At 40.0% G+C, this 22714-nt stretch overlaps 3 protein-coding genes across 3 annotated transcripts; 2 read left to right on the forward strand and 1 right to left on the reverse strand.

The window, feature by feature from the left end:
* The first annotated feature begins 110 nt into the window (after nucleotides 1–110).
* On the forward strand, nucleotides 111–1822 carry LOC122640747 (reticuline oxidase-like). The gene has a single exon (XM_043833990.1). It carries the CDS (start codon nucleotides 177–179, stop codon nucleotides 1788–1790), a length of 1614 nt encoding a protein of 537 aa, XP_043689925.1. The 5' UTR covers nucleotides 111–176; the 3' UTR covers nucleotides 1791–1822.
* Nucleotides 1823–6639: 4817 nt separating this feature from the next.
* LOC122641123 (transmembrane emp24 domain-containing protein p24beta2-like) lies at nucleotides 6640–18141 on the forward strand. Its single transcript, XM_043834447.1, has 5 exons — nucleotides 6640–6871; nucleotides 8141–8350; nucleotides 17068–17254; nucleotides 17380–17487; nucleotides 17903–18141. Exons 2-5 carry the CDS (start codon nucleotides 8141–8143, stop codon nucleotides 18034–18036), a joined length of 639 nt encoding a protein of 212 aa, XP_043690382.1. The 5' UTR covers nucleotides 6640–6871; the 3' UTR covers nucleotides 18037–18141.
* A 2232-nt stretch (nucleotides 18142–20373) lies between these two features.
* Nucleotides 20374–21925, reverse strand: LOC122641051 (UDP-glucose 6-dehydrogenase 4-like). Its single transcript, XM_043834372.1, has one exon. It carries the CDS (start codon nucleotides 21856–21858, stop codon nucleotides 20413–20415), a length of 1446 nt encoding a protein of 481 aa, XP_043690307.1. The 5' UTR covers nucleotides 21859–21925; the 3' UTR covers nucleotides 20374–20412.
* Between the last annotated feature and the right edge of the window lie 789 nt (nucleotides 21926–22714).

Here is a 22714-nt window from a genome sequence, read left to right on the forward strand (position 1 = left end):
CATGCAGCAAAACACTGTCATTAATGACTACAAATATAAAATGAACACAAGGCAAAGCCAAGCTCTCAACTCAATAAATTACTCACTATCCTTTACAATAAAACCCACCAATTCCATCATCACTATATCATCTTCTTCCCTTTCTTCTTCTCTTCTGTTTCAATTCAAGCATAACCATGTTGAAATTGAATCCTCAAAGAAGCCTATTATATCTGTTCATCTTAGTTTCCATAATTCTTGTAACCTCCTCAAGTAAACCCACAAAGCTAATCCAATCTTGTTTACTCCAAAACCATGTTATGAACTTCACTGTTTTTCAATACTCAGATAACCAGACATCAGAGTACTACAAACTCCTCAATTTCTCAATCCAGAATCTCCGTTTTACAGAACCCACATATCCCAAGCCTATAGCCATTGTAATACCAGAGACCAAAGAACAGTTAGTAGGAACCATATTGTGCTGCAGGCAAGGGCCATGGACAATTAGAATAAGGTGTGGAGGACACAGCTATGAAGGCTTATCATCTATTGCTTCTGATAGATCTTCATTTGTGATCGTCGATTTGATGAATCTGAATCGGGTTTCGGTAGATTTGGTATCCGAAACCGCTTGGGTTGAAGGTGGTACAACACTAGGTGAGGTATACCATGCAATTGCCATGTCAAGTGTCTCCCATGGATTCTCAGCTGGATCATGCCCAACTGTAGGGAGTGGCGGCCATATCGCCGGAGGTGGGTTCGGGTTATTGTCGAGGAAATACGGTTTGGCCGCCGATAACGTCGTTGATGCACTTCTTGTAGATGCTAATGGAAGGTTACTAGACAAGGAAGCCATGGGAGAAGATGCTTTTTGGGCCATTCGTGGTGGAGGTGGAGGTGTTTGGGGAGTAGTCTATGCTTGGAAACTAAGACTGGTTAGTGTTCCACCAATTGTAACATGTTTTGTTATCTCTAGACCAGGCTCAAGAGATCAGGTAGCTAATCTAGTTCATAAATGGCAACTAGTTTCACCCTTGCTACCAGATGATTTTTACTTATCGGCTTTCGTTGGTGCCGGTTTACCGGATGCGAAAGGGATAGGGATTTCTGTTACTTTTAAGGGATTCTACCTTGGAACCAAAACAAGTGGTGTATCTATTCTAAAAGAAGTCTTCCCTGAATTGGGAATTGTCCAAGAAGACTGCAATGAAATGAATTGGATTGAATCAATTGTTTTCTTCTCTGACATGGATAATGGTAGCTCAATTCCAGATTTGAAGGATAGGTACTACCATAGAAAAGATTATTTCAAGGCAAAATCTGACTATGTAAGGGTTCCAATACCTTTAAGGGTCATTAGGGTTGCCCTTGAAATACTTGAAAAGGAGCCTAAAGGGTATGTTATATTGGACCCTTATGGAGGAAAGATGAGTAAGATAAGCAGTGATTCTATTCCTTTTCCTCATAGAGAAGGTAATCTCTTTACCATTCAATACTTGGTTTCTTGGAAAGAAGAAGATAATGGAAAGAGTGATGAGTTTATAAATTGGATAAGAGGGTTTTATGATTTCATGTCACCCTATGTTGCTAAGGGTCCAAGAACAGCTTATAATAACTATTTGGACCTTGATCTTGGGGTGATGGACAGTATGAGTACTGATGGTGTTGAGATGGCTAGGGCTTGGGGTGAGAAATATTTCCTCCACAACTATGATAGATTGGTTAGAGCAAAGACATTTCTTGATCCAAATAATGTGTTTAACAACCAACAAGGGATTCCTCCTAGGTCAACTTTGTCTCAAATGTGAGATTAGGAGTTACAATTCACAGCATAAATGTTAATTAGGGTGGAGTTGTAATCTCCTCTCTACCTCATCTGTAAGTAATAAACATATTCTGTTCTTCCTTTTATTGCTAGATGTATATCTTGTGTATTTACTGGGTATTTACTGGTTCATTGTCAATCAACCTTCAACGCAAATTAAATAGGAGAAAGTTTTTTTCCACCGTTAGAAGGTTTATCGTATCATTCCTGGGTTCACAAACCCTGCCCTATAGGGTTTTAGTATGTTCCTCAAAATACCTTCTTGATGCCCTTCCTCGCACATCTGAAGCCCTGCGGTGAAGGCATTCCCTTTGACTGTAGCCTTAGGAAAACTTGATCCAATTGAAAAGATGGAAAATAGAATAGGAAGAAACTTTGATACCACCAACACTGTGTTGGAGGAAATTCCATATTTTTAGTTTGTGGCTTCGTTTGATTCATACTTTTCCTTTGTCGGTGGAAAAAAGAAACATATACTTCTCAAGAAACCAAGATATGAAGTCTAACACAATCCCATCAACCAAGGGGGGGGGGTGTAACAATCAAACCAACAATAGTTATACCCCTTATTAGAAGCAAAAACAGCAACTAATCTCCCTCTATCACATGGTTTTAGGCATCAGCCTCGAATCTGCCGATAGCAGATTAGAGCACTGTACGGATCAAGGGTAAAATTGTCAAAATAAGATATGATATCAGTATCTTTTTTTGGGCAAAATCATCCAATTAATATAGCTTATCGCGATTTTGCCATCTTTCCATCGCGAGGCTACGGGTTTTGAGAGGCCACGGTCATATTTTTGTGGTTTGTAAGGAATTTTTCTTATGTTCTGACTTTCTTTGGGGTTCGTCCGACTTTGAATGAGATGCCGATAATCACCTGTGTCCTATTTGTTGTCATTGCCAAGAGGGGTGGCAATTTCCAGCATCTACACATATATAACAATTTAGCTGATTCTTAAAAGGAAGCCCTTGTGATATGGACTTTGCGTAGAACATTTTTCCAACTTTCTGTGTGAGTAAGTAGTTGGCCCATAAATATCTATTTACGGCCCAGCCCGTGTTTATCATATAGAGCCTACAGGCCCAACACACATGACCACAACTCGTAGAGAGTACAGAAAAGAAACTTGATGGACACTCCAGATACAACCACATTTATTAACAATCGAGATCATCCATTATCTTCAATTGGTGAATCGACCTCGCACTATTTATGGAGAGGAAAACGACTGCAAAGGTATGAGAATTTTTCGCAAACTTTTTTGATTTAGAGTTGATCCATTTGCAGACTGTGAGGAGCAGGTTGCTTTTCTGGCAAAGTCACGCTCATGGGAGGAATTTATGTGAGATAATTGTTGGCTTAATTCCCTCCTTCATAATTTGGGAACTTTGGAAAGAGAGAAACTATAGAAGACACAGTGAGAAAGCTCGTTCAGCTTACTTGATCATTGAAACGATTAAAAACTGGGTGAATGAAGTTCCATATTTTGGTTCGTTCTCTAAAAAGCCATCTCTGAGGGCAAAACCTGATTCTCCAGATTTTTAACCTTTCTCACATTCCTTCTAAGCGGAAACCCCCTATTGTTGTCTTCTGCCCCCCCCCCCCCCTCTTTCAATGCTGTAAAACTAAATGCAGATGGGGCTTACAAGGGGAACCCATGGGTAGGGGGAGGGGGGGAGTAATAAGGAATCATCATTAAGGGGCGTGTTTTGGGGGCTTCTGCAAAATTCTATGGGGATGGTACAAACAATATTGCAGAATTTAGGGCTTTGAGAGATGGTCTCTAGCTTTGCAAGGAAATGGGATTTAGAGAGTTCCATGTGAGTTCGGAATCAACTTTTACTGTGCATTGTGTGAACACAAGGAGATGCTACGTATGGAAATTATGGTACTGTTCAATGAGATTTTAGGATTGATTGATACTCTTCAGCCTGGAACTGCATTCACTTTCAGAGAGGGAAATAGGGCGGTGGATTGGTTAGCGAATTATGCTTGCACATCAACAAACAACACCTTGTTTAGTTCAGAACATGTTCTTCCACCTGGGCTCAATCACATCATACATGAGGATTCGATTGGGATCCCGATTCTAAGAAAGTAATCCTTTGGTGGGGTTTTGTAAGGGAGTGAGCCTGATCAATGAATGTTTGTGAGTCTTTATGTACTCGGGATGGGGTAAGGCGGGTATGTCCCCCCCCCCCCACCTTGTTTCTTCTTTCATTGATTCTATTTGATTTCAAATAAAATTCTAGGGGCCAACCCAGGAGCCAGAGAATATTCGAGTTAAAAAAAAAAAAAAATATATATATATATATATATATATATATATATATATATATATATATATATATATATATATATATGTATATATTTATCATCCATTACATAGGTAGACCACTACTTTTGATCTCTTCAGACTTCAACAATGAGTTCATGTGAAATGATGAGTTTATTACGTATTCTAATGGAAAGCATATAAGTTAATATGCAATAGACAATCTGTTGAGGGAAATTCTTTGAACATTTACATAACCATATTTCAAAACTTGGGTTTCAGTCTTGTTTCAGCTTGATCGAAATTTACCTAAATTACTGAAATTTCACCGAACAATACATTTTTTGCCTGTGAGTTTCGGTTGGCTGTTTCAGGGGGCATACAACTATAATAAGCTTCAATACTTTAGGAAAACTCTATTTTAATCTATATAAACATATGTAAACTTTTATATTGCAAGAAAAGTCACAAAAAATGGTGATTTAGATTTGCAACCTTGGTTGGTTGTATCCACTAAATCCTATTGTATACCTTGTATAATATTGCTTATTCTACACATTATTTTGTACTAGAAGAAAGAAAAGACACAAAAATAAATAAATAAATAAATAAATTATGCATCATCAATGAAGAAAGCAAAGAAACATAATATTAATTAATTATGAAATAGTATAAAGTACATGTAACAATCTCATAGAGACTCACTCCCAATAATACTATATTGTGTGGTGATATATAAGTAAAATGGACCCCCTCAGGCCATCCTAAGGGCTAATACCATGAACTATGATGTGGAGAGGATTGAGCCCACTTATGGACTGATGGTGCTGACTTCAATTTTCCTCCTTTTGCCAACTCATGCAATTGGAGGAAAATGACCCCCTTAGGCCATCCTAAGGGCTAATACCATGAACTATGATGTGGAGAGGATTGAACCCACTCATGGACTGATGCTGTTGACGTCAATTTTCCTCCAATTGCATGACAAATGCAGTCCATGTCATAGTGTCGGAAGAACACTCATAGTCCTCCACAACTGCCCCATAAATGACTTCATCTGCATACTGGAGGCAACCTGTCTTAAGGCATTTACCAAAATGATCAAAGTTTCGACCAAAACAATATTCAATCCCTGATTGGTGTGGCATTCGTCTCGACCATGTCAAAATCACAGTAAATTTTCAAAATTTCAGGAGATTTTTGTAGAGTTTTTGAACTATGTACATAACATCTTATTAGAATTATATTGAAAACTATCAAAATTCAAAAGGTTGTGGCAGTTCAATTAGCTTTCAATTATCTGATGTAGGATTGTAAACATCCATAGTAAGTCACTAAAATTTGAAAAATCTCGTTCAAAATACCAATTAGGGAGAAAGGTATATCACACTTATGACAATGTAATACCTACCGTAGATGTACAATATGTTTGCCCTGCTCCTCCTCACCCAACCTTTTAAGGCCAAATTAAACAGTTTTAGTTGAAATTAGGTAATCCAGTGTGGGCAATTCCTTCATCAACCTATTCAACTATAGGTTTTTTTGGTATCATTTTTCAATTTATTTTTCTAACACAAAAAATGTTTTTACAAGTGTTTGGTACAATTTATGGACACTATTTCTATTTAAAAAAACATCAAAATAATAGAAAAACCATAATAAAATTGAGACCTTATTATGGATTTTGATGTCCATTGGTTACTAAACCATTTTTATCTTTTGATAAAAAATAGTTCTCATTAATGATTTGAGTTAATTAGGCAAAAATCAATATGAAAAATGATACCAAAAAGACCCTTAAGAAATTTATTTTCAAATTCTATTCAAATATATGTCAAACTACTAGCCAGAAAGAGTATTTATAGTTTCTATTAGCATATATCACTCAATATTATTCAATTGGAAAAAGGAATACCATCTTGTCACGCAGCGTGACATGTATCTGTGCCCAAGAAAGTCGTACGCAAAATAATTGACACAGCCCTGATCCTTTTTGCCTTTTGGGTGCTGACTTGTGGTTTGTATGTTTACCAATATAAAAAACATGGGAAAACGTTCTCTGTCCAGGATTGTGGCCTACACCAGCACTCCCATGAGTCTCCCATGAGTCTATCTCTTTCCTTCCCATGTGAAAAGACACCTCTATCCTTTTTTTTTCAAAAAGAATAGAGATAGACACATGAGAGTGCTGGTGGAGGCCGCAGTCCTATACAGAAAACTGCTTCCTAAAAAACATTCGGTATTTTGGGACAAAGCATGTTTCCATACGACTAGTTTTCCCCTACTTAATACTTTGATTGGAGTTTCAAGTCAAGCTTTTAAAGGTGGAAAAGAGCCTGGCCCTTCCAGCATTTAAGTTCGAACCAGCCACACCAAAACTTCTAATATATAAGAAAATAATAATAATAATAATAATAATAAATAAATAAATAAATAACCGGGCAAAATGCAAAAACCTCAAATCTGAACTTCGTTCCGATCGCAAAAACACAAAATACCGACCCAAATCCGAGTTTCTTTCCCGATCGCAAAAACACAAAATCCCCACTTGGAACCTCAGGGGCTGCCTCCTCCTTCTCCGTCTCCGTTACCGTTTGAGTTCAGCGGTTTCCGGCGAGTCTTCATTTAAGGCTCAGTATACCCCCTGCCCCTTTCCTCTTCTCCCTCTCCTTTCCTGATCGATTGCAGCGGCGGGAGCACAGTCTCCGTTCCTGTTCCTCTTCTTCTTCTCCATTTCTGTTCGGCCAGCGATTGTAGAGGTTAGCCAGAGAACAAGGCGATTCAGGTCAGTAATTACTTAACTATTTCTTAAGATTCATTCCTGAAGGAGACCTGGAATAAGAAATTGAAAATGGAGAAGCATGACTGCAAACTTTAAACTAATGATTTTATAACTACTGAGGAGTAAGGACAACTCAGAACAGAAAACACCTGATAAGAATTCCAAGAAAGAGGAACTGAATATAGAAGTATAATGACAATAGTTTGTCTAGATATTGGGCATTTTAAATTAGCCTGTGGATGGAATTAGAGTAACTCATCTTCATGATTCTCCCATCAAGACATGAATTGATCTTGGACCAATTCCTGTACAGTATATCTTTTGCCACTGTGTGCAACCTAAACCTAATTTCTGTTTGGGTTCGGTTTAAAATCTGTATTCTTTCATACTAAAAGTCGTGGTTGCGTAGGAGTAGTTGCCCATATTAAAGTTGAGTTGTATAAGCGTTGAGGCCTTATGCAGTTATGTCCTTCCTCTTGATTTTGGTCAATAAAGGTCCCCATTTCCCTGCACTTTGAGGTATCGTTCTCAACCATGAATGATGTATAGAATATCTTTCCCAGAGTCCTCCAAACCAACCCCCCCCCCCCCCCCTTTTTCAAACTTTTTTTTGTTTTTGTTTTACAGTTTTGTTGCCATTTGATCTCCAGAATTCTTCTAGGCCATCCCTATCAACTGGCTAGCATCCCAGAATCTTAGGAAGTTTCTTCAAGCCTGAATGCCCTGACGCTATGCATATTAGTTGACTGCCCTCCAGGTTAATTAGTTTTAGGAGGTCCTCAATTAAACATCTACACTACACATCAAATCTGAAGCAATCTCAATTGTCTCTATAACTGCTAAACCCTATGTGTGTGTCCGTACAAACTCCCCTCCAACCCCACCTCCCCAAAGGAAAGGGGAGGACCAACTGTTTGTTTGAATCCTAACACCTTTGTCTTACCATTAAAACCTTCCATTCTTCCACTTACCACTGCACTAGAAAAAGACTTGTGAGTTTATTTTTATTCCTTGCCAAAAATTTATCGTATTACAGAAATAAGGGGCCGTGCCCAGATTGTTAGATAGATCTACCAGAAAAACACTTCTCTGATATAGAAGTGATTATCTGGCTCTGTGTAACTTGGTATGGTTCTCTAGTTTCTTTCTTTCCATTTTTCTTTTTTCTTTTTTTAATCTACCTTGGTTTCTATTCAGTGTGTTTTGCTAGTTTGGTAGTTCTGTCTGATGATCAATACTAAATATAAAATTGTTGTGATGTCATTTATGCAGATGGAAATTTTGTCCTCAAACTTAGCTGTTATTGTATTACTAGTGCTCATATCGGCCCTGCAATCAGCAGTTGGTATAAGATTCGTTATTGACAGGGATGAATGCTTCTCTCATAATATTGAATATGATGGAGATACTGTTCATGTTTCCTTTGTTGTAATTAAGGCCGATGCACCGTGGCATTATAGTGATGATGGTGTAGATCTTGTGGTAAGTCATGTTTGCCTGGAAATTGACTGCAGAATTTTGGTAAAATTTTATGATTTGTTTCTCTTTAAAACTTGACTGTGTGCGATGATTAAGTATTAAGTTTGCTATTGAATTTCAATTGATTATCGTAGTGTGTTCTGGCTGATGTTTATAGGTTCTCTCTTGCTATTTTTTTCCTAGGTGGGTAGGGAGTGTGAAGAAAAAGGAAGAGAAAGCATTTCTTTTCCGGATTGGGATTGGAAAAGCAGGAGGGAATTTTAGATATTGAATGTGATATGTTAATATGAAATGTGGTTTTTTTATGCTGAATATGGCTTATTCTTAAATTGGTTAACTCTGTGGTTTGTGGTTTGAACTACTAAGCGCAAACCTGATCCAAAATACATCATCAGGAACCACCAATTAATTCCATATCTGGTTGCCTATTAAAAGTTATCTGCCAAGTCAGTATAAGAGAATTCATAGAGATCAAATTCATTCAGTTGTAGGAAATGTCAATGAACTAACCACTTGACTATCAAGGTTCAACCGGCCAAGTTAGCAGAATGCATATAGGTCAATTCAGTTGACTGTTGACCATACTACGGAGTTTGCTAAACATAATGAAGTGATGGAGATCCAAGGTTTAGTGAAGGCAAGAAGAAGAAGCAGAATTGCAACCATAAGTCTAACATTCTATACTTCTTGGGTTGGTGTATGTCTTCAAATAGGATTGACTAAGTGGTATATGTGGTTAAAGGGCCTCATTGTAGGTCATCTAGGTTTGGAGATATTTGCAGTCAAAATTTTGTGGTACAGTGGTTGTTTCTTAATTTCAAAAGGCTTGATTTGATTATGGATTAATGGGCATTTGTAAAATGCGACTCCTAAAGCTTGTAGAAGTACCATAGTTATTTGAGTGTTGGGTTGCTGGCTTTAGTGAGTATCTATTATTTTATGACCTACCAAGTGTATTAGGGTGTATCCCAAGCACAAACTTGATTTTCAATCAGTAACAGATTATTTTCCATCAAATTTTAGGCATTAATCAAAGAATTCACACTCCTTTACAGGTTCTTTCCTTTTAATCCTAATGGATTCCTTTGAAAGTTGGAAACCATTTTATATCTTCTTCGTTCCTTCTTCCTTATGGTTTTTATTTCTCTATTACAGCAGCCTATTCTTGATCCAATGACACTAGAGTGGTTGAAGCAACATGATCGAGTTTGGAAACCCAAGCCCAAAAAGAATCGGTCCATTCCCGATTTTTGGTAGGGTTATGTGGGTTTGTTTTGTAATATTATTCTTTTATTTTGTTATGTTCTACTTTGAGTAGATAATGTAGGAGGTAGAGCCCTATTTGTTTTGGTTTTATTTCAGTATTAGATTATGATTAGGATTGTTTTGGAGTTTTTGGAGTTGTTACATTTGGGTGCATGAAACCATCAAATCTCAGAATTGACTATGGAAAAAATTTTATTTGGAGTTGCATTACCGTAGTTTGGAGGCGAGATTTGGCTGTGTGCATTCCTTCCCATTTTTATTATTCTTCCTCTTCGATTTGATACTTCTTCTTTGCCCTTTTATTATTCTTCTTCTTTTCCCTCCTTTGTTCTTGTTTCCTCTTCCTTTCTGGTTCAGCCCCAAGAATACTGTCCATCATGCTTTGTTTCTGGGCGGTACCCCAGCCCCTAGAATTTGAGTTCGATCTTCCCTCAGTCTTGATCTTTTCTTCCTGGGATTCAACAGTCTACTTACCTACCATAGGGCGACCCAGCCTGTGCAATCTAACGTCAAAAACCAGCTTGGATTGGGAAGAGCATACCAAAGTGCAGAACTGGTTTCCTTTGGTTCACCAGTGGCTGTTTGTAGAAGTTATTATACCTTTGTTGTTAAATCTTTGGACTTTCTGTTGGTCAATTTCAAGAGGTTCAGATGCTAGGAGCATATGTGTGAAATCTTCTATTGGTAGGAGATGAACTAAGAGAGTTCTCGCAACTAAATCTAAGAAAGGTTACTGCTGGATTCTGGTTTTACTAGAGGAAGAAGCGAAGTTCTCCTTATTAAGGCTAATGCCTGATTTTTTGCTAATTACCAATAGACCCTATTTTCTTAAGTGCATTCATATCCTCCCTCTCTATTTATTTACATCCAGAAAAGCCCTCCACTTCTAAACTTCAATTCCAGTTTGACCCCCTCACTGGTTACTTCACATATGAGATGCTGGTCTGTTACAGAAATTACAAAATTGTCATTAGTCCTATTATTTGATTTGTTTGTCACTTGGGTGGGCCCATAGTGATCCCAAATGGGGTTATCGACCTTGGGATTGCATTATTTGATATCAGAGCCGAAAGTCATCCGCCATATCCTAACCATGGTAGCCAATATTAAGGTTCTCCAACAGCTTAACTCATATAAAGATGAAACAAGGACAGATAGTGCCACCCTCACAGATCAATTTGATACCCTCAAAATAGCTGTCAATTTCCTCTAGAGCATATTGGCATTCATGCATGCTTTTATTGACCGATTGGTGTCTTCGGGATAAAGGAAAGAGTCTCATTCCAGCTGGGGATTTTTCCAACTCCATTCTATAGGGCCCGTCTCCTGTTACACCACCACCACCACCATCTCCACCATATGGGGTTGGCCAACCTTTTGACGATACTCCCTATTGGAGCTGAAAGAGGAGCTAAATTAGATGTCCTTGATTTCTACGGGTATAATAACCCAGAGAAATATTTGGACTGGGTTCATAGTTTTGAGATGTTCTTCTGATGGTATGGGTTGACCGAGGCCATGAAGATTCCATTTTTAGAGCCCAAATTGAAAGGCACAGCTCGAGTCTGGTGGATCAAGTACCAACAGCAAAATCAAACTCCTGGCATCGCATTGGTCACTACTTGGGCTGAGATGAGCGAAGCCATGAAGCAGAAATTCTGTCTACTGGCTATAAGCAGCGCATGCACCTCAAGTTTGGACAGTTGAGATAGGACAGATGACTGTTGAGGAATATGTGGCTAGATTTTATTACTTAGCCACTCAATCTAATATTGAGTGGGATGAAGAAGTATTAGTGGCATAGTTTCACAATGGTTTGCATCCTCAAATCAGTATCATACTAGCATCCATTCGACTGCCTATGATGGAGGACGTTGTACATATGGCATATCAGGTAAAAGAAAGTTTGAGGCAGCCATATACCTAGAAGACTTTTTCAAGAATAAATTCATTCAGCAAGCCATAGGCTTGCGATTCTATGGAATCTTCAATGCCGAACCGCCTTTACTCTCCACCTTGAGGTCTTAGTTTTTAACAGACCTCTTGTCATGCCAAAGGCTGCCATTCGGTGCTTCATGTGCAAAGGTGTCCCAACTGTTTGGTAGCTTACATCGACAATGATTCTTTTATGCCTCTTGCTTTGGAAGTAACAACAGAATCTTGATATAGTTTGTTTGGAGGTAGAGCGTGAGCCTGGTAAAGTCAATGGCAATGACAGTGATGGGTAGCAATAACCTTGTTATGTTTTTCATTCTGTTTTTTGACCACTTAACAAGGTTTCCAAAGAGGAAGATTAGAGCTGCAATAGTATGTTCCAGTCCCAAGTGAAGTGCAACAACTAATTATATAGCATGGTGATTGATGGAGGCAATTGCAATAATGTCGTCTCTGAAGATGTTCACAAGCTGGGATTGAAGATAGAATCACTTCCCAATCCCTACAAGGTTGCATGGATAAACAACTCTAATCTTAAGATTGTTGATTGGTGTTTACTCACATACTCTATTGGTGGGTTCGTGATACGGTGCAATGTGACATCTTCCCTTTGAAGGTGTGTCACATTCTTCTTAGACGACCATGGCTGTTTGATATAAAATAGGTGCAGCATTGTGGATATGCCATAGTTGTCACGACGCTTAGGTGACCCAAAGTTTTGGAGGGGGCTTGGACACAAAACGACACCAACAAAGTGACCAATGCGCCCGTCTACGCAACCAAGGCAAAACTAGTTGTCAAGGTGCTTGGACACCATGGTGGTTGCCTAAGCGATGCCTTGAAAACTATGGGGTTTGAGAATATCTATGCTTTCAAGCACGTCGGCGAAGAAATGAAGCTTCTTCCCATCAAGGACTTCCCCAAAATTAAGCTCAAGAAGGTAGCTGGATCATTCCTTCTCTAGCGAGTTGACTCAGATGGCATCCTTGGTCCTTATCCAAACACAATGGAGTTGAGTTCTTTTCAGAGGAGGAAAGTTGATGCAGTGGCATTAGAGTGGTTGGTCCGACATGATCGAGTTTGGAAACCCAAGCCCAGAGTAACCGGCCCAACCCAGTTTTTTGGACTGACAAGGGTTGGTAGGGTTTTTTCAATTTTAGATTAGGATTAGGATTGTTTTGGAGTCTTTATATTTGGTTGCATGTAACCATCGAATCTCAAAATTGATTATGGAATGAAATTTTAGTTGGAGTTGCATTACTGTAGTATGGAGCCCAAAGTTGGCTGGTTGTGTTGCTTCCCATTGCTATTATTCTTCTTTGATTCCATACTTCTTCTTTGTCCTTATGTTATTCCTCTTCTTGTTTCCTCTTTGTTGCTGTTATACTATTTTCTCCTTTCTGTTTCAGCCACAAGAATACTGTCCATCGTGCTCTGTTCTGGGTGGTACCCCAGCTCCTAGAGTTTGAGTTCAGACTCCCTCATTCATGATCCTTTCTTCCTGGGATTTGAGGGTCTACTTACCTACCATAGGGTGACCCAGCCTGTGCAATTTGACTTAAAAAGTTGGCACGGATTGTGAAAGAGCAAACTTAAGTACAGAACTGGTTTTCTTTGTTCCAACGGGGGCTGTTTGCAGAATTTATTATACTCTTGTTTTTAAATCTTTGGACTTGCTGTTGGTCGATTTCAAGAGGTCCAGATGCTGGGAGCATATGTTTGAAATCTCACCTTGATAGGAGATGAACCAAAAAAGTTCTCACAAGTGCAGCTGGGACAGGTTACTGGTGGATTCTTGTTCCATGAGAAGAAGAAGAAGCAAAGTTCTCCTTATTAAGGCTTAGGCCTGATTTTCTGGTAATTACCAATAGAGCCTTATTTCTTAAGTCTATTCATATCCTCCCTTTATTATATTTTAATTCTAGGTAATCCCTCCCCTTCTAAACTTCAATTCTGTTTGACCCCCTCACTTTTTCACATGAGGTGCTGGATTGTTTCAGAAATTACAGAATTGCCATCAGTTCTATTATTTGATTTGTTTGTCACTTGGGTGGGCACATAAAGATCCCAAACAGGGTTTTTGACCCCGGGATTTCATTAATTCTGCCCAAACAATACCATCTTTTTAACTGTTATTTTCTATCAAATCTCTACATTTCTACTCCAATCTCCTGTCACATCAATCCATCCGCATTTGACCTTTGTAGCCACCAAACCATAGTCTTCAGGATTTTCTTTTATTCCATACTTACTGTTTCCTGTCCATCCATAATAAAATCTACCTAAGCCCTTTTAATGCTCATACAACTTCCCAAAACCCTTGTATCTTTTCACCGTAGGCTATCCCAATCATTTGCCACTGTTTCATCTAAGCCCTAATGGTAGAGTCACCTCTATCATTCTCTCGCAAATTTCTCAACAATTGTATTTCTCGGGTAATTTTGGCTTGATTTCATTCTTTGAAGACTAATTTCATTGCAACTTGGTGCATTTATGATACAACAAGAAGAGAAGGAAACCCATTTTGATGTTTGGATTTAGACTATTTTTGTTGCCTGTGCGCTGAACTGCAGAAGTGGTAGGAAAAGGGTTAGGACTTTAAGAAATAGAAGAAAATAAATTTTTTTTTTTAAAAAGAAAGTGGGTTGAATCTTGCATCTCAACAGTTTCTGTTTTTTATATTGGTGGGCCTCTAGTAAGGAGTTTTAGTGCAAAAGAACTGTTAGTGTACATGCACAACGATAGGGGGAGTGTCCCTATCATGGTCTATTGTGTTATGTCTCTTAGCTTTATTTTGTTTCTTTCCTAATTAGAGTAGATTTCTGTTTCCTACTTAGGCTAAGCTACTTTGTCAAGGACTTCTATTCCTTGCAGTAATTGGTTGGTTGTTTATATATATGCGGTAGGGAGGTCTGCCCAAGGAGGGCAAACCTTTTGGACAAGTATGACCTCGAATAGAGCCTTTTGGAAGGCAAAGATCCATGTTGCCAACTCCATATAGCTGAGATTTCCTTGACTTACTGGGCTGGGCCTATTTCCACTTACTTCCATTTACTTTCATTTCTCTTTCTTTTCTGTTTTCGCACTTCTCATCTTGTGTCTTCATTTTTTCTTTTCTCTTTGATTTGCAAGGATCCATGTAGCCGATCCCATTTAGATGGGATAAGGCTTAGTTTGTTGTTGTTGTTTTAGGTCTGCCCATGGTATCGACTCTGCTGATCTCCTTTGCAGATTCTCCAAGGAGACTGTGCTGGTCTCCTTGTTTATATATTCTTCTTCTTCTGCCCAAGGTATTGACTCTGTGATCACTGGTTGTTTAATCCCTGGTCTTGTTAGGCGAGGGGATCCTTTGGCCCCTTTACTTTTTTCTTTGTTGTGGTAGAGATCTTGAATAAAATGATTTGTATGAGGGAGTGATGCAGCTCCAAGAGTGCTGGTCTTATTGAAGGTGTAGAGGCAAATTAAAATGGGATCTCACATCTGCTGTATACAGATGATACATTTATCTCTTGGGTCCAGAGGTGGCACAAGTAGAATACCTGAGGGCAATGCTTGGTGCTCGGGGGATATCAAAGGTTGAGGAGGGTGTACAAGATTATAAAGAGCTGCTGCAGAAAAAGATTTGTGAGATTGCTGATTGCTTTGAAGTTAAAGAAGTTTAATATGGGTTCCCCGATTTAGAAGAAATCTGACAAGGAGGGAGATGGAGAAATGTACAATCTGTTACCACTTCTCTCTGTAAGTATGGGATTGAGTTGGCAAAATCGAGAAAGGTGTTGGGTGGTGGTTCATGACGGATGTTTTTCGGTAGCCTCATGTTATTGCTTCCTTACTGAGGAGCCTGATGAGGCTGAGGAAAGAAGACTTCTGGAAATCAGTAGGTGGAAGACAATGGCACCTCCAGGAGTGGCTACTTTTGTTTGGCTTTTGGCTTCGGTGAAGGCACCAACCCTGGATATTTTACATAAAGGTTTCCATCTACCAAATAGATGTTATTTTTGCTTGTGTCAAGAGGACTTGGTAGCTCACCCCTTTCTTTCATGTCATTTTGGCAGAGAAGGATTGGACATATTTCTTGAGCCTGGTTGGAGTTTACATGAACATCCTGCAAATATTCGTAATTTATTTGTTCAGTGAGAAAAGAACCCCTTTGGAGAGGCAGGGATGCAATGTTATGGGGCAATTGGAAGGAAAGAAATTGAAGGATGTTTGAATGGCAATTCTAGTGTTTCCCCAAGAATTTGTGCTGATATCGTCATGTTTCGAACCAATTCGTTAGCTCGTAAAGAATTCGTTGGGGTTGATCTGAATTGTTCCAGATTATGAATTGACTTTTTTTTTGAGTTTTGTTTCTATTGATAATTCCATTTTGATGTATAGATTTTGCATGTTTTAAAAGGGGTTGGGGGGGGGAGATTAATATATAGATATGCCAGCAAGTGTAATTGTGTTTTAAAAGTTGTTGAAGGGACTGTGTAAATGACACCTCTATAGGTGTATTTAGAACTTGTAACCTACATTTGATTGCCCCTTGTCTTATTCCCGAAAGTTCTTTAAGTCGGGTTAAAAAGGGTTTTCAAAATAAATTGAAAGTGACTTATCATTACGTCAATATCGAAAGTTGTCATTGTCTTTGCACATTTTTTGAGTACATATGTTCAATTACAAGACTTACCCTCACTGAAAAAAAACGTGTTATACTAAAGGGGCAAAAAAGTAAGGTTACAAATTATTTGATACTTTAAGGTGTGTCAATTAAGAAAATCCCATGGTTCGATGATACAATATTATCTGTAGTTGCTGATTTAAAAAAAAAAAGGGACAGATTTACGCACAACTACAGTGCTGTGAGCCACACCTGTGAACAGTAAAATTTAAGAAAAGAGAAGCATAAAGGAGAGAAATCTGAGAGGGAAGATAGATTCATACAGGTAAAAGAAGAGAATAACACTGCTTTCACTCGGCCCCAAGATAAGCACTGCCTCGCACAAAATATAATTCTTAGTTGAACACTTCCACTAAAACTGTAGGTTTTTACATCAATATATAAGCACTCTTGTGTAGAAAATGGGATCCCTTTCAACAGAAACTTCCAAACTACTTTAGGACTTCTAATTTGACTCTCTTTAAATAACCTACTAAATATAGAATCTCCTGAGAGGACTTTTTGACTGAGCTTGGAACTCATTTTAGGAAAAGGAAACTAGAGTTTCTAAAGCTAACTTCATGCTACAAAATTTCAAAAGAGGAAAAAAGAAAATTTGTTTGTCCCATAGGACCTAATATTTTGGGCCTAGTAATGGAACGCCCCTGAGAATCACTGGCAAAAAATACGTCCAAACAATATCAAAACACCTTCCTTCTTGCCTTTTGATTGCAATTGCATCATGTCCTCAATGTGATGATCTCTGTAATTTATTGCTATTCTGTTTACTCCAAGGAAACATGCTTGACTGGGGCTCATTTGGCTTGCTTCTTTTTCCTCTAGAAAATTGATCCATTCGTTTTGAGATTGTCAGGTTAAGGGTCCTTCAGGTGATCAAATTCATGATTCCCGTGACAAGACAAGTGAGAAGTTTGAGTTCATCAGTCAAAGGAAAGGACTCCATCAGTTCTGCTTCACTAACAAATCTCCTTATCATGAAACCATCGACTTTGATATACATGTTGGCCATTTTGCTTACTCTGATGAACATGCTAAAGATGGTGAGAGGGGGGTGAAAATTAGGGGGGGGGGTGATTTTCTGTGTGTTTCAGTGGTCCTTTTATTTTAAGTTTAGACTTCCAAAAATGTTTTCTCAATGTCTATTGTTTTTCGTGACTGTCCACAGAACACTTTCAGCCCTTGTTGGATCAGATTGCAAAGTTGGAGGAATCTCTTTACAACATTCAGTTTGAACAGCACTGGCTAGAAGCTCAAACTGATCGTCAAGCAATAGGTCTGTTTCAGAACTCTATATTTCCTTTTTATCCCTGAAGAAAAGAAAAGCATGTCCTTGCCGTGATGCTTTTTTTTTCAGCTAACATTTGGAGATGTCTGCATATCTCAGTGATTTCCCACTTATTACTGTATTATTATTATTATTAGTTTTCTTTAACAAGTCCATTAAGATGTTACCGCGAGGTTATCATAAAAATAAAAATAAAAAAGATGTTACCGCGAGGAAGTAGTAGGCACTTTTCAATTTATGAGGAAGGAGCTTTAGAATATTTCACCTTAAATGAATCTCTCGATTTGAGGAAGCTAGTGGCATCTTTCCTTGTACATTGTGGACCAAATAGATAAATCAATATAATTAATCGAGGTTTCACTGGTTTTATAGAACTAACTGTGTTCTTCCAATTGGACTCCAGTGAATGAAGCAATGAGCCGGAGGGCGATCCACAAGGCCATGTTTGAATCTGCAGCACTAATTGGGGCCAGTGTTCTCCAGATTTACCTCCTGCGCCGCTTGTTTGAACGGAAGCTTGGCACATCCAGAGTTTAGATCAAAAACTACTTTTGAATATTTACTGTTTTGTGGCGTATAAGTTCTAATAAATTATGTACTTATTCCTGCCCTCGTGTTAGAACAGAGCTTTTGTTAAAATATTAAAAAAAGATAAAGATCAGAGATCCCCTAACTTTGCAGTTCCTCTGTGAATGATTTAAAAGTTGGGTAAAACTGACATAAAAGCAAAGGAAAGAGAACGCCACCGGTTGTGCAGTGCACGTCACCCCTGTTCCTTGACATAGGCATGCGAAATGACCGCCACATCACTTAGAACCTTGGAGCGACGGTTGTGCGCCTTTGTGCTGGGGTGCAGGGGTGGCATGTCTGATGCAACAGGGTGGCAATCTTCCATTGATACGTACTGCCAAAGTTTGTGCCTTAAGGACCATGAGGGAGACACCCGAGGTTCTATTGATCTTTTGTAGTAACTGAAATCTGTTTAATATGTTGATTGTGTATAGCATGGGAAGGGTTTATTAAGATATGGGATGCAAGGTGACAGCAAACGCAGCTGGCAAGGGCTGTGTTTTGTTGTGGCCATTGTTCGGGATCAAATCCACCTTCAGTTAGTGAGGGTTTTTATTTTCAGAGAGAAGCACGCTATAACTTTAAATTCCTTTCCTTGTTTCCAAAACCAAAGCTCTCTTTTCTGTTTCCACCAACTCCAGCCTTTTGGGCCAGGAATCACTGTTGCGGTGATATCAGTTAGAAGGGCCAACCTGTCTTCAAAATCATCTAACAAAATACATGTCTTTCATGTTTCCTGATTCCATGGAACCAATGATTCTTGTTGCTGCTGGCATTTGCCGTGCATGTGCATGTGCCTGTACACACAAAGAGTCAACAGATAGAGTGGAAGAGTTGTTTGGAGCGGGCTCTGGCGGGGGATTCTTCGATACCTAAATCAAATCTTAGAGAAACAATAATTGAAGGGCTAGGAATGGAGGGTGAATGGAGGGTGAGTAGCAGTTCTCAAGAGTGAGAACCTGAGCATATTGGAATGGAATGAACTGAATTTTACCTTGATCATTGTCATCTATTTATATGGTCCTGAATGAATGTCCCTTGTTCACGTAAATCTCTGTCTCTTGGATCATGTATTCTCTGATATTTTCTTGGCGGGAGGTCTGAGTAAGAACGGTCAATGGAATTTGTCCGTATTGCTGGCAGCTGTCATTGTAGAAAATATCCAATTGGCTAGCCATGTGTAAAGTTTTCCGCTCACGCTTTTGGTGTGAGGAGTCGAGAGTATTGCTTTTGGCTTGAGTTTGATACACATGTCGCTCTATCGTTGGAGTTTCAATTTTGTATGTATCAATTCTGCCAAAACCCATGTCTCTTTGTCGAAAAATTATCGCCCCCAGTACTGGGGGCGCTGCTGTGCGCATTGTGCGGTGCAGCAGCGCCCATGTGTGCCCAATAGGTCCTACCTTACACACATGGGTGCTGCTGCGCTGCACGATGCGCACAGCAGCTCCCCCAATACTGGGGGCGATAAAGATCTCTCTTTGTCCTTATTTTCATTTTTTAAGGTTCCGGTCTATTCTAACCCAACTTCCAGCCTACTCCAATTGTTGGGCCATCCTACTTGCCGAACCAATTTTTAAAACCATCCTTCACTCATGCTACATGTTGGGATGGCGTGGGGCTTCTCTGTAGTGCGACATAGTGTGTAGCACACATCCGATGGTCTGCGACGCACGGGCATGGAACCCAACAACTCACATGTGTATTGGGCTGCGTGCCTGTGCATTACAGACCGTCGGATGGTGCGTTACACGTTATGTCGGGTTACAGAGGACCCAAATCCGTTGTGAGAGAGAGAGAGAGAGAGAGATCTGCACATGCAACAATGGTGTTATAGGTAGGGCTGCAAAAAGTTTATATTGGGCTGGGATTTTTAAAACCCCAACCCAACTTTAAGTCCCCTTAGCAGGGCCCAGCCTAGTCCGACCCTGACAGTCTAAAAAATCCAACCCGACGCCGGGCTGACCATGATTGGTCCATACCATGGGGAGAGGAAAGGCCGGAAGGGAGATGCCGTAGGACCCACAAGAGAACCACGTAAAAAATTGCACTAACAAAAATAGAAGATGCGGCAAGAAATTTTCAGTTAACTAAAAGAAATCAAAAGAACAGAAATCTGTAAAGATAAGAATCAAATCGAAGAACATGGAAAAAATGTAAACCCAAAACAGGGACATTCGTGGAATTCGCGTGAACTCTCGCGAATTCCATCATGAAATCCTCATCATGAATCAAAATTTCAAAAATCAAAAATCAAAAGACAAGATCTAAACACCATCATCGCCTTCGCCCGGAACAGTCATTCGTGGAATTCGCATGAACTCTCGCCATTCTCGATCAGGTTTAAGCCACAGCAGGAAGATCTTTGATCCAAGCATCCAATGGCTTCCCAACTGAATACACAATGAACCCAATCTTCCTCAGCGCCTCCACATTAACCACATTCCTTCCATCAAAGATAAATGCCGGCTTCTCCATAGCATCATAGATCTTCTGATAATCAAGAGTTTTAAACTCATCCCATTCTGTCAGTATACACACACCATGAGCTCCCTTGGTCGCTTCATAAGCATCCCAAGTGAAGATCACATTATTCTTCGCCGACGTAGGACTAGCCGGCAACAAATGCTGTGGATGATCCCAATCAAACTTATTCATCGTCAGATCTCGCCTGATCTGATCTTCCGTCACCTGTGGATCATAGATCGAAAGCTGCGCTTTGTCTCCCAACAGCCCATGACACACATCGATCGCAGGGGTTTCTCTGGTATCCCCTGTGTCCTTCTTGAATGCAAATCCAAGAACTGCAATCTTCTTTCCAGACACAGTGTTGAACATCGACGACACCAATCGATTCACGAATCGAGTTTTCTGGTAATCGTTGATCTGAACAACTTGTCTCCAGTAATTTGCGACTTCGGTGAGTCCATTGCATTCACAGATGTAGACGAGGTTGAGAATATCCTTCTGGAAACAAGAACCACCGAACCCAACGCTTGCGTTCAGGAACCGCGATCCGATCCTCGAGTCCTTACCGATGGCGTATGCCACCTCGGAAACGTCAGCACCGGTGGCTTCACAAAGCGCAGACATAGCATTAATGGATGAGATCCGCTGAGCCAAGAAAGCATTGGCAGCGAGCTTTGAGAGCTCTGCGGACCAGAGATTCATGGTGATGATCCGATCCTCTGGGACCCAATTGGCATAGACGGCTTTGAGTGCTGCAACAGCTTTTTGACCTTCAGGAGTTTCACGGCCACCGATGAGGACACGATCGGGATTAGTGAGATCTTCAATTGCAGTGCCCTCAGCGAGGAATTCAGGATTGGAAAGGATCTGAAAATTGATCCCTTTGCTGTTATGGGTGAGGATTTTTTCAATTGCTTCTGCGGTTTTGACGGGAACGGTGGATTTTTCGACGACGATCTTGTCTGATTTGGAGACATCGGCGACCATTCGAGCGGCAGATTCCCAGTAAGTGAGATCTGCAGCTTTGCCTGCGCCGAGACCTCGGGTTTTGGTGGGAGTATTGACGGAGACAAACACTATGTCGGCTTCGGAGACGTGGGTTTCGACTTCAGTGCTGAAGAAGAGGTTCTTGTTGCGACAAGATTTGACGACATCGTCTAGGCCTGGTTCGAAAATGGGGAGGCGATCGCTGTTCCAGGCGTTGATGCGGGAGACGGAGATGTCGACGACGACGACTTGGATGTCGGGGCATTTGTAGGCGATCATAGCCATTGTTGGACCGCCAACGTAGCCAGCTCCGATGCAGCAGATCTTCACCATTTTTTCTTATTCTTCTTCTTCTTCTTCTTCTTCTTCTTCTCTCTCTCTCTCTCTCTCTGTTGCGTGGGTTGGGAAAATAAGAGGGTAGTGGAGGGAAGGAATGTATTTATATATACACACGGTGAAGAGAAGACATCGGAGGGTTACGACCCTGACGACCAACGCGGTGAATTCTGTTAAAATAATCTGGGGAAGTAGTTTTCTGTCCGGGAATGTGGTACATGAGCAATCCCATGTGTCTAACTCTCTCCTCCTCGAAACAAGGGAGCAAGGTGTCTTTTCAAATGGAGAGTAGTACGGATGTAAATGAATAGTCAAAATTTGTTTCTGTATCAGTTTAACACTATCTGAATCCGTCCGAAAGCTAAACGGATACAGATAGGCTATAGCTATTCAAAAAGCTATATTTACATATAAACGAATAAAATATTCGATCCGTATTCGTGTCCGTATCCGTTTAACACTATCTGAATCCGTCCGAAAGCTAATCGGATGCGGATGCGGATGCGGATGTAGCACTATCCGAGCCGAATCCGATCTGTTTACATCCCTAGAGAGGAGAGAGATAGCGTCATGGGAGTGCTGGCATAGGCCACACTCTCGGACAGAGAACTTTCTCCCAATAATCTGAGATTATTCGGTGGGTAGTCACTTTCATGGTCTCTCCTTATTTTCCTTTTGAGAGAAACAACGCTGGCCTGGTAGCGTGCAGCCTACGCCCAGACATTACCCCCGTCCTGCCCTTAGATGAAATATTTCGTGGTCGATGCCCACACTGATGCAAGGCCACATGCCAGGCATTTCAATAAAAATTAAAAAAAAAAAAAGGAAAAAGAACTCTATTCGAAAGTGTGGC

The sequence above is a fragment of the Telopea speciosissima genome, chromosome 9 (genome assembly GCF_018873765.1).
Source record: "Telopea speciosissima isolate NSW1024214 ecotype Mountain lineage chromosome 9, Tspe_v1, whole genome shotgun sequence".
Lineage (NCBI taxonomy): Eukaryota > Viridiplantae > Streptophyta > Magnoliopsida > Proteales > Proteaceae > Telopea > Telopea speciosissima.